Below are 12839 nucleotides of genomic sequence, written 5' to 3' on the forward strand. Positions count from 1 at the left end.
GTGCTTTACAGACAGTGCACAACAGTGACTTGCAGAACATAGCAACCGCCCTGGGAGGGCTTATGGGCCATAACAACCAGTTGACCAATCAACACAGGGTGGTCATCCAAACCTGGAAGTACACCAATCCTGAGACTGTTTCATACCCCTAGACACTCCCCTTACGCTGCCCTTTAAGGTCCCTGCCTCGAGGTTGCTTGGGGTCTTTCTCCAGCCATCCGCCATGGTGGGGGGGTGAAGAGCCCGAGCTAATGGGGTTAGCTCCTTAAACGTCTACAATAAAAGACTCTTTGCTTTTGCATCGAAATGGGCCTCTTGGTGATTTTGGGGTTCAGAATTTGGGCACAACAAGACAGTCATGGATATGCCTTTTTCTCCACAGCTGTGTGATCCAGGACAAGCGAATTAAGGTCTCTGAGATTTTATACCTTCATTTGAAAACAGAGTGAATGCAGGGTATGGTCGCTCTTGCCTGCACGGAATCATCACACTCAAGCAGCTGGAGCAGGCCACTGATGCAAGTTGGGGCTACGTAGTTCTAGGTCTGGACTACAGAGCGAGTCCCCATCTTAAAAAAAAAAAACTGCAAAAACCCTCCCAGATTGGGTTGTGGCAAGATGGCTCAGAAGGTAAGAGCACTTGTGAGACAAACCTGAAGACCTCAGATCCCTGGCAACGACGGTGGAGAGAACCAGCTCGTGGAAGTTGCCCTCTGACCTCCACACACACTGCAGCATGTAGATGTCGTGGCTTACTCATAACATAGCATTTACACTTACACACACACACATGCACACACACAATTTACAGTAGTAAATAATTGGATTAAAAAAACAAAATACAATAGTATACATACGTAGCAATGTCACCATGCAAATTACTTTTTTCTATGCCACACGCCCCTCCCCCCCAAAAAAACCCAAACTGAAGAAACAGAAAACCATAGTGTTATCAGTGACAGATAACACGTTACCACGCTGGTTACATAGAGGCATGTTGGGAAACACCAGCGTGACACACAGCTAATAAGTGGTGGGTCTTCAGTTCACGATTTGCTTTCCTTTGGATGCTAACCCTGATCATCGGTTTCTCTACAGCATACCATGAAACATTTGAATGCATTTCTATCACTCAAGTTCCTTTCGGCTACCAGTAGCAGTTCAATTCAACCTAGATAAAGAAAAGAGGGGTTTTAAGCATATGAGATTACCTTGAAGCGTCTCCTAGAAGCCCATGCTCTCAGGACCCATCTGAAGCAAGGGAAGAGACATCTTGGGAAGAGGCTAGACCCCCTGCCACTTTGTAAATACTCCTCTTGAGGGCTGACCTATTTTTCTCCCTGTTTTATGGCCTGCTTGGGTCTGTCCCTCTGACCACAAGGTTGGGGTGTGGCCATTCACAGTTCTAGCCCTAAGCCAGTTCAACCAGTCCTGCTTTTATTAGAGCGAGACCAAGCCACCTACACTTGTCACTCAGCCCCGAGGATCCGGAGGAGGGGCAGCACATCCCTGTGTATCGCAGTTGACAACGGTCTCCTAAACTCCACGGCTCCACACTCGAAACTGGGATTGGCTAGAGAGGAAGTAGAAATAAGAGTAGCCAGTCAGTTGGCTTCCCCACTTCCTGTGGTTAAGCAGAGCCAACAGTGCTGGGTACTTCCTCGCTGTGTCCCCACCAGCAGCTGGACGCTGGAGGCTGGCTGCAGGGGGACATGTGGCTGTGGAGGCCACTCAGGAGCTTGCTGAGGCATCAGTGTTGTAGGAGCTCCAGCCTGGCTGGGTGGATGTTGGATTTCGTCAGTGAAATGAAAGCAGGCTGAGGGGCTGGAGAGATAACGTGGTGGTTTGGAGCGCTTGTTGCTAGGGTTCTTCACAAGTACCTATAACTCCAGTTTAGGGTATCCAACACTCTCTTCAGGCGTCAATGAATGGATACCAGGCATGCACATGGTTTGCACACACACACAGCACTTGCATATATACATAAAATAAAAGCTATTTTTTTATTTGAAAAACAAAGCAGGCACAACTGACTGGATGAAAAGTCAAGGGCGAGAAAGAGTTTGGACGTAGCAAATCATTCAGGTTTAGACTGTGGAACCGCACAAGCATGAATGACCCTTCCCTCTCAACGTGCAAAGAGAATCAAAGGAGACCCGCCTCCATGCACCGCTCTCTCCAGCATTGGTTAAACCATCAAGTCCCAGAGCAGACACTCACCACGTCTGCACGACTCTGTCACAGACCAGCTGGCCCTGAGGCTCAGTGGCATCTGGAGGCAGGAGGGCCAAGAAAACCGGGGTTTCAGCCCCCTCCTCCGCAGTCCTGGAGCCCCAGCCCCTCGCCAAGTCGGTCTCCACCGGTCCTGGGCAGCAGGCATTGAGCAGAATCCTGTCCGCCTTCCTCTTCTCGTCCAGCTGCCGGGCCAGGATTCTGGAAAGGACTGTCACCCCCAGCTTGGACACCCCGTAAGCTGAGTCTGGCCAGCCTTCCCTCTCGTGGACTTCGTTTTTTGTGTCCTCCACAAACTTTTTCATGAGGTCCACCAGGTCCCCCTCTGTGAGTGCGTCGCTCCGGAACCTCTCCTGAAGATCCTCACTGCAGTTTTCAAGAGCCTTTGACCCCTGCAGACTGCTGACGTTAACCACGCGCCCTGCAACACACAACAGAGGGCCCGCTAGTGCACAGTCACCACACTGAACACACAACAGAGGGCCCCGCTAGTGCACAGTCACCATGCGCCCTGCAACACACAACAGAGGGCCTGCTAGTGCACAGTCACCACGCTGCTCTCTGTATCCGTTGCTGATGGACACAGGAGGTGGAGCAGCAGCCGGAGGGCTCCCCAAGCAAAGGCACTTGCCTCCACGCCTGATGACATGAGTTCCTCTGAGGGGAAGGAGAGGAGTGATTCCTGTGGTTTGCCCTCTGACATCCACACATACACACAGACACACACACAGACACACACACACACACACACACACACGCAAGCACAAAGTGTGTGTGTGTACTCATGGATACCACATAGAAGTTAAACAAAAATATAGAGAGCAAGTCTAGAAGACATAAAATCCATGTGCCCAAGGGTATGTGTACACGTGTGTGTGTGTGCACATGCGCGCGCACCACCGGCCACCAGGCTTTCCTTCCACGGCAATTCTATTCTCCTATTGCTGGAGTTGCTGACTTGAGTTTCATATAAATTAGTGGAAGGCATTCTTAGCACAGAATTTCCAGCTGCTTCTGTGGCCCTGACATACTTCCACCATTTTTGTAATATGCTGAAATACTGATGGACTCTGGAAAATGCGGGAGATATGCTACATCCTACAGTGTCACACGGTCAATCCAGATCTAAACCTCTATGTAAATACAGAAGCACATGCATCTCATTAGCAGGCAAATTTGCAGTAATCTTGAATGGCAACATTCTGTGGGTTTTTTTTTTTCTTTTGGAGACAGGGTTTCTCTGTGTAAGCCCTGGCTGTCCTAGAACTCACTCTGTAGACCAGGCTGGCCTTGATCTCAGAGACCCACCTGCCTCTGCCTCCGGAGTGCTGGGATTAAAGGTGTGCATTACCACCACCTGGCTTCAATCCACCTCCACCCCCCAAGAGTCTTGGGCAGCTTAGATTGGCTTCAAACCCTCTTTAAGGAGCTGCGGGTGATCTTGGGCTCCTGATCCTCTTGCCTTCTCCTGGAGAATACAGGCATAACCTGCTGCTTCCAGTTTATACATTACTAGGAACAGAACCCAGAACCTTGTGCATGCCAACAAGCAAGCCTTCTACCAACTGAGCCACGTCCCCAGCCCTGAAAGAATTATTTTAAATGTTTTGGTGGTTCATTACCAGAGAAGGTTGGTTTATATACCTATTTCACACACCTGGTATCGTATAGAAAAGGTTTAGAGATGACGGTACGTGAGGTCTCTAGGAGATCTGTGGCAGCTGGGAACCACCCAGAAGGGAACTAAAATGCTGAGTCAGGGAAGGAGTCCTCAGGGTCATAGCTGCTTTATGTTTTCACAGCAAAGACACACAAGAGCAGACACGGTACCCAGGGGCCACCCACAGCCCCATGGTTAAACATATCACAGGGGCAAACACATCCTACTCACAGGACCAGCTTCCTAAAAGCTTGCTCAGTCAGGATGGGATATGCTATGCAACCTGGAATCTTGGATTCTTCCTGTATCAGACGCCCACTTTTCCTTTGTTCAGAACTGGAATTTCCATCCCCCTGAGCAGGTATCCTCGGCTGTCACTGTGTTTTTGTTTTTGTTTGCTTTTAAGCAGCTGTCTCAGCAGGAAAGCTTCGGCTTATACCACCCTTGAGTCCAGACCCATCGGACTCACTGCTACTATGTCTAGACCCAAGCCATCATGTCAGGTGACAGGATCAGCCGGCCTCTTCCTTCCACACTCGGTCTCTGCCTACTTGTAGCCTGCATCCCAGGGAGACTACTCCTTTATCCTTCAGGGTTAAAGTTCCCCAGTCCCTCCGTTTGCACAGATTGCTGGGTAGGGCTGTGGGCGGCCACCTCCATCCCTGAGCTCCAAGTGACTAACCCAGAGTCAGGCCACTCCTGGGGGTGACAAACCTAGTGATGACCATATCTACCCAGAAGGGCGGCCCACTCTCCACGCCTGGTTCTGACTTCAATAATCTAAGTTAACAATAACATTGCTAATTAACCAATTCATTAACATGGATTAATATTATTCACACTGACAAAAATTCACAGCAACTAAAGAGGCATTTGGGTTCATAATATAATTCCAGCGTTTAGGAGGCTGAGGCAGGAGGACTACTGTGAGTTCCAGGCCAGGCTAGGCTAAACAGTTTCAGGTTGGCAAAGTTTACATAGAAGGGAGGGAGGAAGGGAAGGAGGGAGGGCAATGAAGAAAGTAAACACTAATTCTAGGAGCTACTGGATGCCTTCCAGGGAATTCTAATCCTTATTGTGGGGTGTTGTCTGGCATCCTCTTTGATCTGAGGGCACATGTTGGACAATGCTGGGGTGATCAAAGGTCAGCCTCATAACTAGATGTGTGTGTGTGTGTGTGTGTGTGTGTGTGTGTGTGTGTGTGACTCCAAGCATCCAGAAACACTTCCCTCCCCTTTTTAGCGAGAACCGGCAAGTAGCTCCCTCTAGTGCCTTAATTGTTGCTTAAGCTGTTTTTGGCTAAAAGCTAAGTAGAAAGTAAAGGGCCATGATGATCCCTCAGTGAGCATCCCTTTAGCAAAGCCAGATATTCTGGTCACGCCATAAATCAGATTGCCCTTTGGGAAGGAAATTGCAGACTTGATTAGAGACACGGCTCTGCTTGTTTCTACACCCTGGGTTAACTCCAAACAACACGCTCACACTCCCTACACTGGGCTTTTCTTTACCTTCCAAATAGCTTGGCTCACATTTGATGCTACAATTCTGTGTTTTGTTTTTTAAAGACAGGATTGCTTTGTAGCCTTGGCTCACCTGGAACTCACTCTGTAGACAAGGCTGGCTTCAAACTCACAGAGATCCACCTGCCTTTGCCTCCTGAGTGCTGGGATTAAAGGTGTGCGCCACCACTGCCAAGATGATGCTATACTTCTTATTTCAATAGAATAAAATATTTAATCAGGTGGTGTAGGTTAAGCCCACCTCCAGAATCTCAGGCTGCTGGATGTTGGGCCTCAGCCCCTGCAGGGTCTCTGTGAGTTGCTTGTCAGCCAATGACCACAGGTGCATCCTGTACTCTAGTCCTGGCTTACAGCCCTGGCCTTGCCCCACTGGCATCAACCTCTAATTATGAAAACACGAACTCTTACACCTGGGGTTTCTCCACTGTGGTTTTTGTTTTTGTTTTTGTTTTGTTTTGTTTTGTTTTTCGAGACAGGGTTTCTCTGTATTGCTTTGGAGGCTGTCCTGGAACTCACTCTGTAGACCAGGCTGGCCTCAAACTCACAGAGATCTGCCTGCCTCTGCCTCCCGAGTGCTGGGATTAAAGGCATGCGCCACCAACGCCCGGCTTTCTCCACTTTGTTGTTAACCCTGTATATAAGGCTGCCTTGTAATAAACGCACACGCATGAGCACACATGCATGCACACGCACACACACATGCACACGCACACACACATGCACGCACGCACGCACACAAACGGCTGGATGTCTTGTCTTTCATTTAAGTCTCCAGGCTTTCACCCGAAACATTAGACTTCCTATGATCCTATGCCACTAAGGAAATGATGGAGGCATGACCTTGCAGGTTGGCAGTGAACAGGTGGATGGGCAGAAACTCAAGTTCAGACTGGTGTGGTAGTGCACTCCTGGAATCCCAGCATTCAGGAAGCAAAGGTAGGAGGGGGGGCATCGGAAGTTCAAGGCCAGCCCCATCTACACAGCTAATTCAAGGCCAGACAACACTACAGAGTTAAGCCCTGTTTCAACATAACAGTAACAGTTACCAAACAAAACCGAACCAACCAAACAAACCAGCAAAAACAGAGGAAGATAAATTCTTGTATCTTGAGTTAATTCTCATCCAAGATATTGAGAAAATGACACTTTTAGATGCATTTTATGTGTATGCGTGAGTGTTTTGGGTTTGTATTATGTGCACCAAATGCATGCCTGGTGTGCAAGGAAGTCAGCAGAGAGTGTTGGGTTCTCTGGAACTAGAGTTGCCCGTGGCTGTGAGCTGTGTGGGTGCTGGGAGCCATGGGAAGGGAGCCCATGACTTCTGCAAGAACAATTGCTCATCATTGCAGAACCATTTCTCTAGCTCTGACAATTACATTTAAAGAGCAACAGCCGCAGGGCTTACCCTCAGTGTCACAGCTAACCTTGGCAAACGAAGCTGTGCTCTGCCCCCACCCAAGCACAGTCGGCCATTTCCCAGGCTTGATTCCTTGCTGCTCTCTGCATCCCGGCTCAGCAGCAGGCTCTGTGGGCGACGTGGGCCTCGTGCGTACATTATGTTCCTGGCATGCACACTACAGGAACATTAGAGGGGACATTAGCAATCTACTGACCCCCTCACAGGCTGGAGGTAGGTAAGGTGTTTCCCATCAAAGAATATCTTTTTTTAAAATTTCTCTCTGTCAGTTTACAACATTTAGAATAAACACACATAAGGTTTCTTTTTTTTTTTTTTTTGAAACTTTACACAAGAAAAACATTCATTATGCCAGACAAACCAGGGGCGGGCCCATCCTTTCACGCTCAGGGGAGGACCCTGAGGCATCACAGACCTTTGGGGACAAGCTACCTCCTGGGTTCACCACACAGACCCTGAGAACACTGATCTGTCCTGCCGAGCTCTGACAGTCACAGCCAGAACGCTCAAGTGAGCAGCCAGGCACTGAGAAAACAGGGAGGTTCCTGTAGGTGGCGCTGTCCAAGGGTCATGCGGGACTTACCGTGCGGTTTCATTATGGGTAGTAACTCAGTGCAGACATTTCTAGTGGCGAAAAAGTTCGTCCTTAGTGTCATCTCAGCTTGAATGTCGAAGGGTGTTGGATCATCCACTTTGAAATGCATAAGGAAAAAAAAAAGAGGAATTACATTTCCCTCTGAAACTCTTATGAGGAAGGTGGATCCCACCACATAACAACTAAAGGAGAAGCAAGCTAAGTTTAGAAGTCTTGCAAACACTTAACTCTCTCCCTGTCTCTGTCTCTGTCTCTGTCTCTCTGTCTATCTCTGTCTCTGTCTGTCTCTGTCTCTCTGTCTATCTCTGTCTCTGTCTGTCTCTGTCTATCTCTGTCTCTGTCTCTGTCTCTGTCTCTGTGTCTCTGTCTCTTTCTCTCCTTCTGTCTCTCTCTGTCTCTCTCTCTCTCTGTCTCTGTCTCTCTCTCTCTTGAGAGTTCTAAAGCTCTTATGAGCACAGGGAAAGAACCTTCTGGTCCACACACCCAGTTTCTCAAGAACACCTAGTTTGGCCTTCCCATCTCAAGCTGGAATAATACACCTAATCGGTTTCTGGAGTGTGGGTGGAAATACCGGCCCTGATGCGGCCGGTGTTAAGACCTCAGCTTCTGTGTGGATACCGGGCTCAGCTTCGCATCCGCTCACGCTTCCAGAAGCAGGGGTTTCCAGGGCCATAATTCACAGTCCCTCCATCAGTGGCTGACAGTTGCAGGGGTGGTGACGTCGCGCCTTCCCTTTCGCGAAGCCCATGGACTGAGTTTGGAAGTGCGGGCGGGTGGGAGGTATCCTTGGGTCTTAAGCAAGGCACCTGCGGTGGCCCCGGACCAACAGGACAGAGACTTCTTTCTGCCCAGCGATTGCCTCGGTCCCTTGTCAGTTTCTGACTCACATCTCCCAGCATTGTAAGCGAAGCTGGCCTGTTTGTTTTTGTTCCCACCACGTGACAACTGAATAGTTTTGCTAACTGAGCATTTGTTAGAGTAAAGAGATCTTGATCCCCCTTACTCCCCCCGCCCCTTAAGGAAGATGCTTTCAAAACCACTCTTGCAAGTTTGATAACAAACCTTAGCTCCCAGGAGGAGGAAAGCGAGGCTCGCTTCCTTTTTGCTAGAGCCTCTCAAAACTCTCCCTGAAAGCCCATAGGAAACCCCACTACCGTGCCAGCGCGCTCTAATTGTGTCTGAGCGACCCATTTCCTGTCCTCGGAAGATGTCTCCTGGCATCTATGAATGCGCCCTTGTTTCACGCAAAGCGAAGGCTCCAGCCGCTTTTGGAAGACACTCGGGTGAGAAAAGCCTTCGTGCGTGGAACAGAAAGCTGATGAGCTTGGCAAGGCGTGGCCCACTCCCAGGAAGCCGGTTTTCTTGCAAAAGGGAGCAGCTGAAAGTTCCAAGGAGGGCCTCCGGCGGCGCACAGGCCAGCACAGGCCGCCGGCCGGCTGGGCAGGCAGGGCGTGGAGTGGGGCGCCTGGGCAGGCCCGCACCCGAGTCACTGCACGCGGGAACGCGCCTCGCAGGGTGTGAGCCCGGCGTGCCCAGAGGGGATGGCGCAGCCCTCCCGGATCCCCAGCGCTCGCTGCCCAGCACCCTCGGAGAACCCCGGGCACCTCCTCCTGGAGCCCCGCACCTACTTCTAAAGGCGATGCCCGCGTTGTTGACCAGCACGTTAAGTCCCCCGTACTCCTTGCGCAGAAAGTCGCGCAGGGCCCGGATGCTCTGCGGGTCGTCGATGTCCAGCTGGTGGAAGCGGGGGCTCAGGCCCTCCGCCTGCAGCTGCTGCACCGCAGCCTTGCCCCGCGCCTCGTCCCGCGCGGTGAGCACCACGTCCCCCGAGAACTTCCGACACAGGTCACGCGCGATGGCGAAGCCGATGCCCTTGTTGGCCCCGGTCACCAGCGCCACGCGGCTGCAGGACGACATATCGGAGGGACACGCGGGCCACTGGCTTGCAGGGCCGGCTGCGCAGCGGGCCACGCGCGATCAGAACCGCGGCGCAGGACGAAGTCCTGGGACCCGGCGCTGTGACTGTAGAGAGCAAGGCCCTGGGCGTCGGTCCCTCCCCTCCGAGGAGGGGCCATCCGTTCCCGAAGGGTCCGCCTCCTCCCTCAGGCTTGCAGGAGTACTGATCCCGGCTCGGAGCTGAGTCAGGGTCAGGGACCTGCTCCCAAAGGAATCGCAAGGGGTCAGCAGGACTCGTGGCAGTCGGGTTGGAGCAACTATTTGGGGAAAACCTCAAAAGGAAGAAAACAAGGTCTAAGTAACTTTCTTGCGCTGGAGCCCGTCGTCTTCTGCAGGATGTAAACGCTTGCTTCTGCGGAACTGAGATGACTTAACACCGTTCTAGGGCCGATTCCCGGCCGCCTGCTTTGGGGAACGGAGCCTGGGAGCAGACTTAACAGGTGTGGGCGAGCTCTGCGCGTCTGGAGGGCTCGCTGCGCCCCCACGTGGGAGAGCAGGTTCGCGTTTACGGGATCGTTTTATGTAACCCGGACACCTACAGGAGCCCCCTGTGCCGGCGTCTGGGTTTGCCCAAGTGTACCAGAGTTCGTAGACAGGGCGGTAGGGGTCTAGGTCGACGCGAATCCTCTCCCAAGGGGACTCTGAATTCAGGAACAAGTTCCAGGCATGACATCAGACCTCCTCCCAGGCTGTCTTGATCCCAGGGTAGCCACTCGGGGTTTAAGGACAACCAAGTCCTCACGGTGATTCAGTTTTTCCCAAGCCGATCCTGTCAAACTGCCCTAGCCTCTTGCTCCCGACTCCACCTTCTCTTTCAAAAGATCCCGGAGCTCAGAGAGATGAGCCCCGTGGGGGCCTAGTGTGCCTGTGCCGGTTAACTTGAGAGGACCCAGAACCAGCCGGGAGACAGACCTCTGGGCGCGTCTGTGAGGGAGTTTCTCAACTAGTCTGACTGGGGTGGGAAAGACCATCCCTAACACAGGCAGGATGGGATGCTGGGCTGAGGCTGTGCAGCTGGCTCAGGGGTAAAGGTCTCGAGGACTAGAGTTCAAATCCCCAAGGTCCACATAATGTGGGGTGGCTGGCCTGTTATCCCAGCCCAAAGGAGCCAGAAACAGGATTCCCGAAGCAAGACGATTAGTTCAAGTGAGAGAGCCTGCCTCAAGAAGGAAGAGATGGATGGAGGAAGAAGGACATTTGATGTCAATCTCTGACCTCTGCACTCAGAGGCTCCCCCACCCCCCACACACACCCACACGGGCGCGCGCCTGCACACACACACGCGCGCGCAAGAAGAAACAACATGAGCTAAGCACTAGTGTACATCTCTCTCAGCTCCCTATAGACAGTTTGACAGTTTGACCATCTGTCTTATGTTCCAACCGTCAACCAAAATAGACCTTTCCTTCCTTCCTTCCTTCCTTCCTTCCTTCCTTCCTTCCTTCCTTCCTTCCTTCTTTCCTCTCTTTTCTTTTTTCTTTTTTGGGCAGGGCAGGGTTTCTCTGTGTACCCCTGACTGTCCAGGAACTCGCTCTGCAGACCAGGCTGGCCTCGAACTCACAGAGATCTGCCTGCCTCTGCCTCTGCCTCCTGAGTAAGGGGATTCCACTGCTTTCTCCCCTAAAGACCCGTGGGGAATTTGGGGTGTTGTTCAGTGATAGTGCCCTTGCCTAGCTGTCCCTCGTGAGTGACAGTTACTGAAGAGAATCTCTGTCTGCTGTGAACAGAGCTCCAGGGAGCAGTCTGTGTCTGCAGAGACCGACGGGCAGACTGGAATTTCACCACTGTGGAGGCATCTGAAGTTTGCAGGTACAGAGGCTCATGACTTTGTCTTGGGCTAGTGTTAGCTTCTGGAATGGCCACGCCTTACCCAACTCCGTGTCTGAACTAACAACTCATGATGATAATAATTACAAACCTCTTAGGAGCTATTAACAGGGCAGGATACTAGCTTCCACAAATCCAAGAGCTCCGAATGTCATCAGACAGCACCTGCCTATAGCACAGCTCCCCATCTCTTTGTACCCCTCCCTCTGGTGTATCCACCAATGTATTTTAAAGTTGTCTTGATTTATGACTTTCTGTGTTCTTTAAAACCATAAAACCTTCATGAAACTGTTTCTGTGTTGGACACATGGAACTCAGGATAACCTAACTCTGTATTCCCCCGGGACATGGTCACTCAGTGGCCATACAATAGACTGTCTTGTTATAGAGATTATCTTAACTATGTAGAGATGTGTTACATTTGTTTATGCTGCGATTGTTTAAGGATATAAGAATGTGTGTTTAACTATGTAAAGATGTGTTGGATTTGTTTCACCTTGCTTGCCTAAGGCACTTGATTGATTGGTTTAATAAAGAGCTGAACAGCCAACAGCTAGACAGAGAAAAGTTAGGTGGGACTTCTGGGGACAGAGAGGTCTCAGGGAATAAGTAGGGCAGGATTGCCAGCCGGATGCAAAGGGAGCAAGACAAACAAGAGGGGAGGTAAAAGCCACGAGTCACGTGACAACATGTAGACGAATAGAAATTCATCAATTTAAGGCATAAGAGTTACTGGGACAAGCCTAAGCTACAGACCAGACTGTCATAATTAATAAGTCTGTGTGTCATGATTTTGGGGCTGGCAGTCCAAAAAAATGCCTGCTACACTATCTCTTATTCCTTTTAGGATGAGGACTATGGTTTTTATGGTAACACCTAGTACTGGGGAAGTAGAAAGGAAACTGTTAAGTGCATACACTAGGGCTGGTAAGATGCTCAGTTGTGAACACCCCGTCCCATGGCCGCAGGACTGCCAGCATAGGAAGTTGTCAGTTAGGGTTCCGTTCTCATGCTAAGATATTTTTTATTTTGTTTTTCAACACAGGGTTTCTCTGTGGCTTTGGAGGCTGCCCTGGAACTCACTCTGTAGACCAGGCTGGCCTCGAACTCACAGAGATCCGCCTGCCTCTGCCTCCAGAGTGACTAAAGTTGTACACTACCACAGACCACTCACCCTAAGATTATTAAACAAAGGGGAAAGGCACCAAGCCTGATGACTTGAGTTTGATCCCTGGGGTCAACATGCAGGGAAAGAATTGACTCTTGCAAGTGTGGTTCACACACACACACACACACACACACACACACACACACACGCACACACACACAGAGACACACACACATATACACACACACACAAGCACCCCCCACACACGCACACGCACACACAGACAGACACACACACACATACATACACACACACACAGACAGATACACACATACACACACACACAGAGACACAGACACACACACACACCCACACACAGACAGACAGACACACACACAGATGCACACACAGAGACACAAACACACACACACATACACATACACACACACACAGACAGACACACACACGCACACACAGAACAAATGTAATAAAAAAATTGAAAAGAACATAGTTCTTTTTTCTCTC

At 50.7% G+C, this 12839-nt stretch overlaps 1 protein-coding gene and 1 long non-coding RNA gene across 2 annotated transcripts; one reads left to right on the forward strand and one right to left on the reverse strand.

Moving 5' to 3' along the window:
• Positions 1-1979: 1979 nt before the first annotated feature.
• On the reverse strand, positions 1980-9467 carry Cbr3 (carbonyl reductase 3). The gene is made up of 3 exons (XM_040750440.1): positions 9052-9467; positions 7412-7519; positions 1980-2652 (listed from the first exon to the last, which is right to left on the reverse strand). The coding sequence occupies exons 1-3, from the start codon at positions 9338-9340 to the stop codon at positions 2216-2218; spliced, it is 834 nt and encodes a 277-aa protein (XP_040606374.1). The 5' UTR covers positions 9341-9467; the 3' UTR covers positions 1980-2215.
• A 194-nt stretch (positions 9468-9661) lies between these two features.
• On the forward strand, positions 9662-11756 carry LOC121141871. Its single transcript, XR_005878799.1, has 2 exons — positions 9662-9819; positions 11107-11756. It is a non-coding gene; the product is annotated as an uncharacterized LOC121141871 (long non-coding RNA).
• Positions 11757-12839: the final 1083 nt, after the last annotated feature.

This window comes from Mesocricetus auratus, unplaced genomic scaffold (genome assembly GCF_017639785.1).
Source record: "Mesocricetus auratus isolate SY011 unplaced genomic scaffold, BCM_Maur_2.0 Super-Scaffold_100008, whole genome shotgun sequence".
In the NCBI taxonomy this organism is placed as follows: Eukaryota; Metazoa; Chordata; class Mammalia; order Rodentia; family Cricetidae; genus Mesocricetus; species Mesocricetus auratus.

What these genes read in the sequence shown, in the direction of transcription:
- Cbr3 (XM_040750440.1), bottom strand. Translation starts at nt 9,340, where the DNA reads ATGTCGTCCTGCAGCCGCGTGGCGCTGGTGACCGGGGCCAACAAGGGC. An exon ending in CGCGGGCATCGCCTTTAGAA is followed by an intron (nt 7,520 to 9,051) that starts GTAGGTGCGGGG and finishes TGCATTTCAAAG; the next exon opens with TGGATGATCCAACACCCTTC. An exon ending in ACCCATAATGAAACCGCACG is followed by an intron (nt 2,653 to 7,411) that starts GTAAGTCCCGCA and finishes TGTGTGTTGCAG; the next exon opens with GGCGCGTGGTTAACGTCAGC.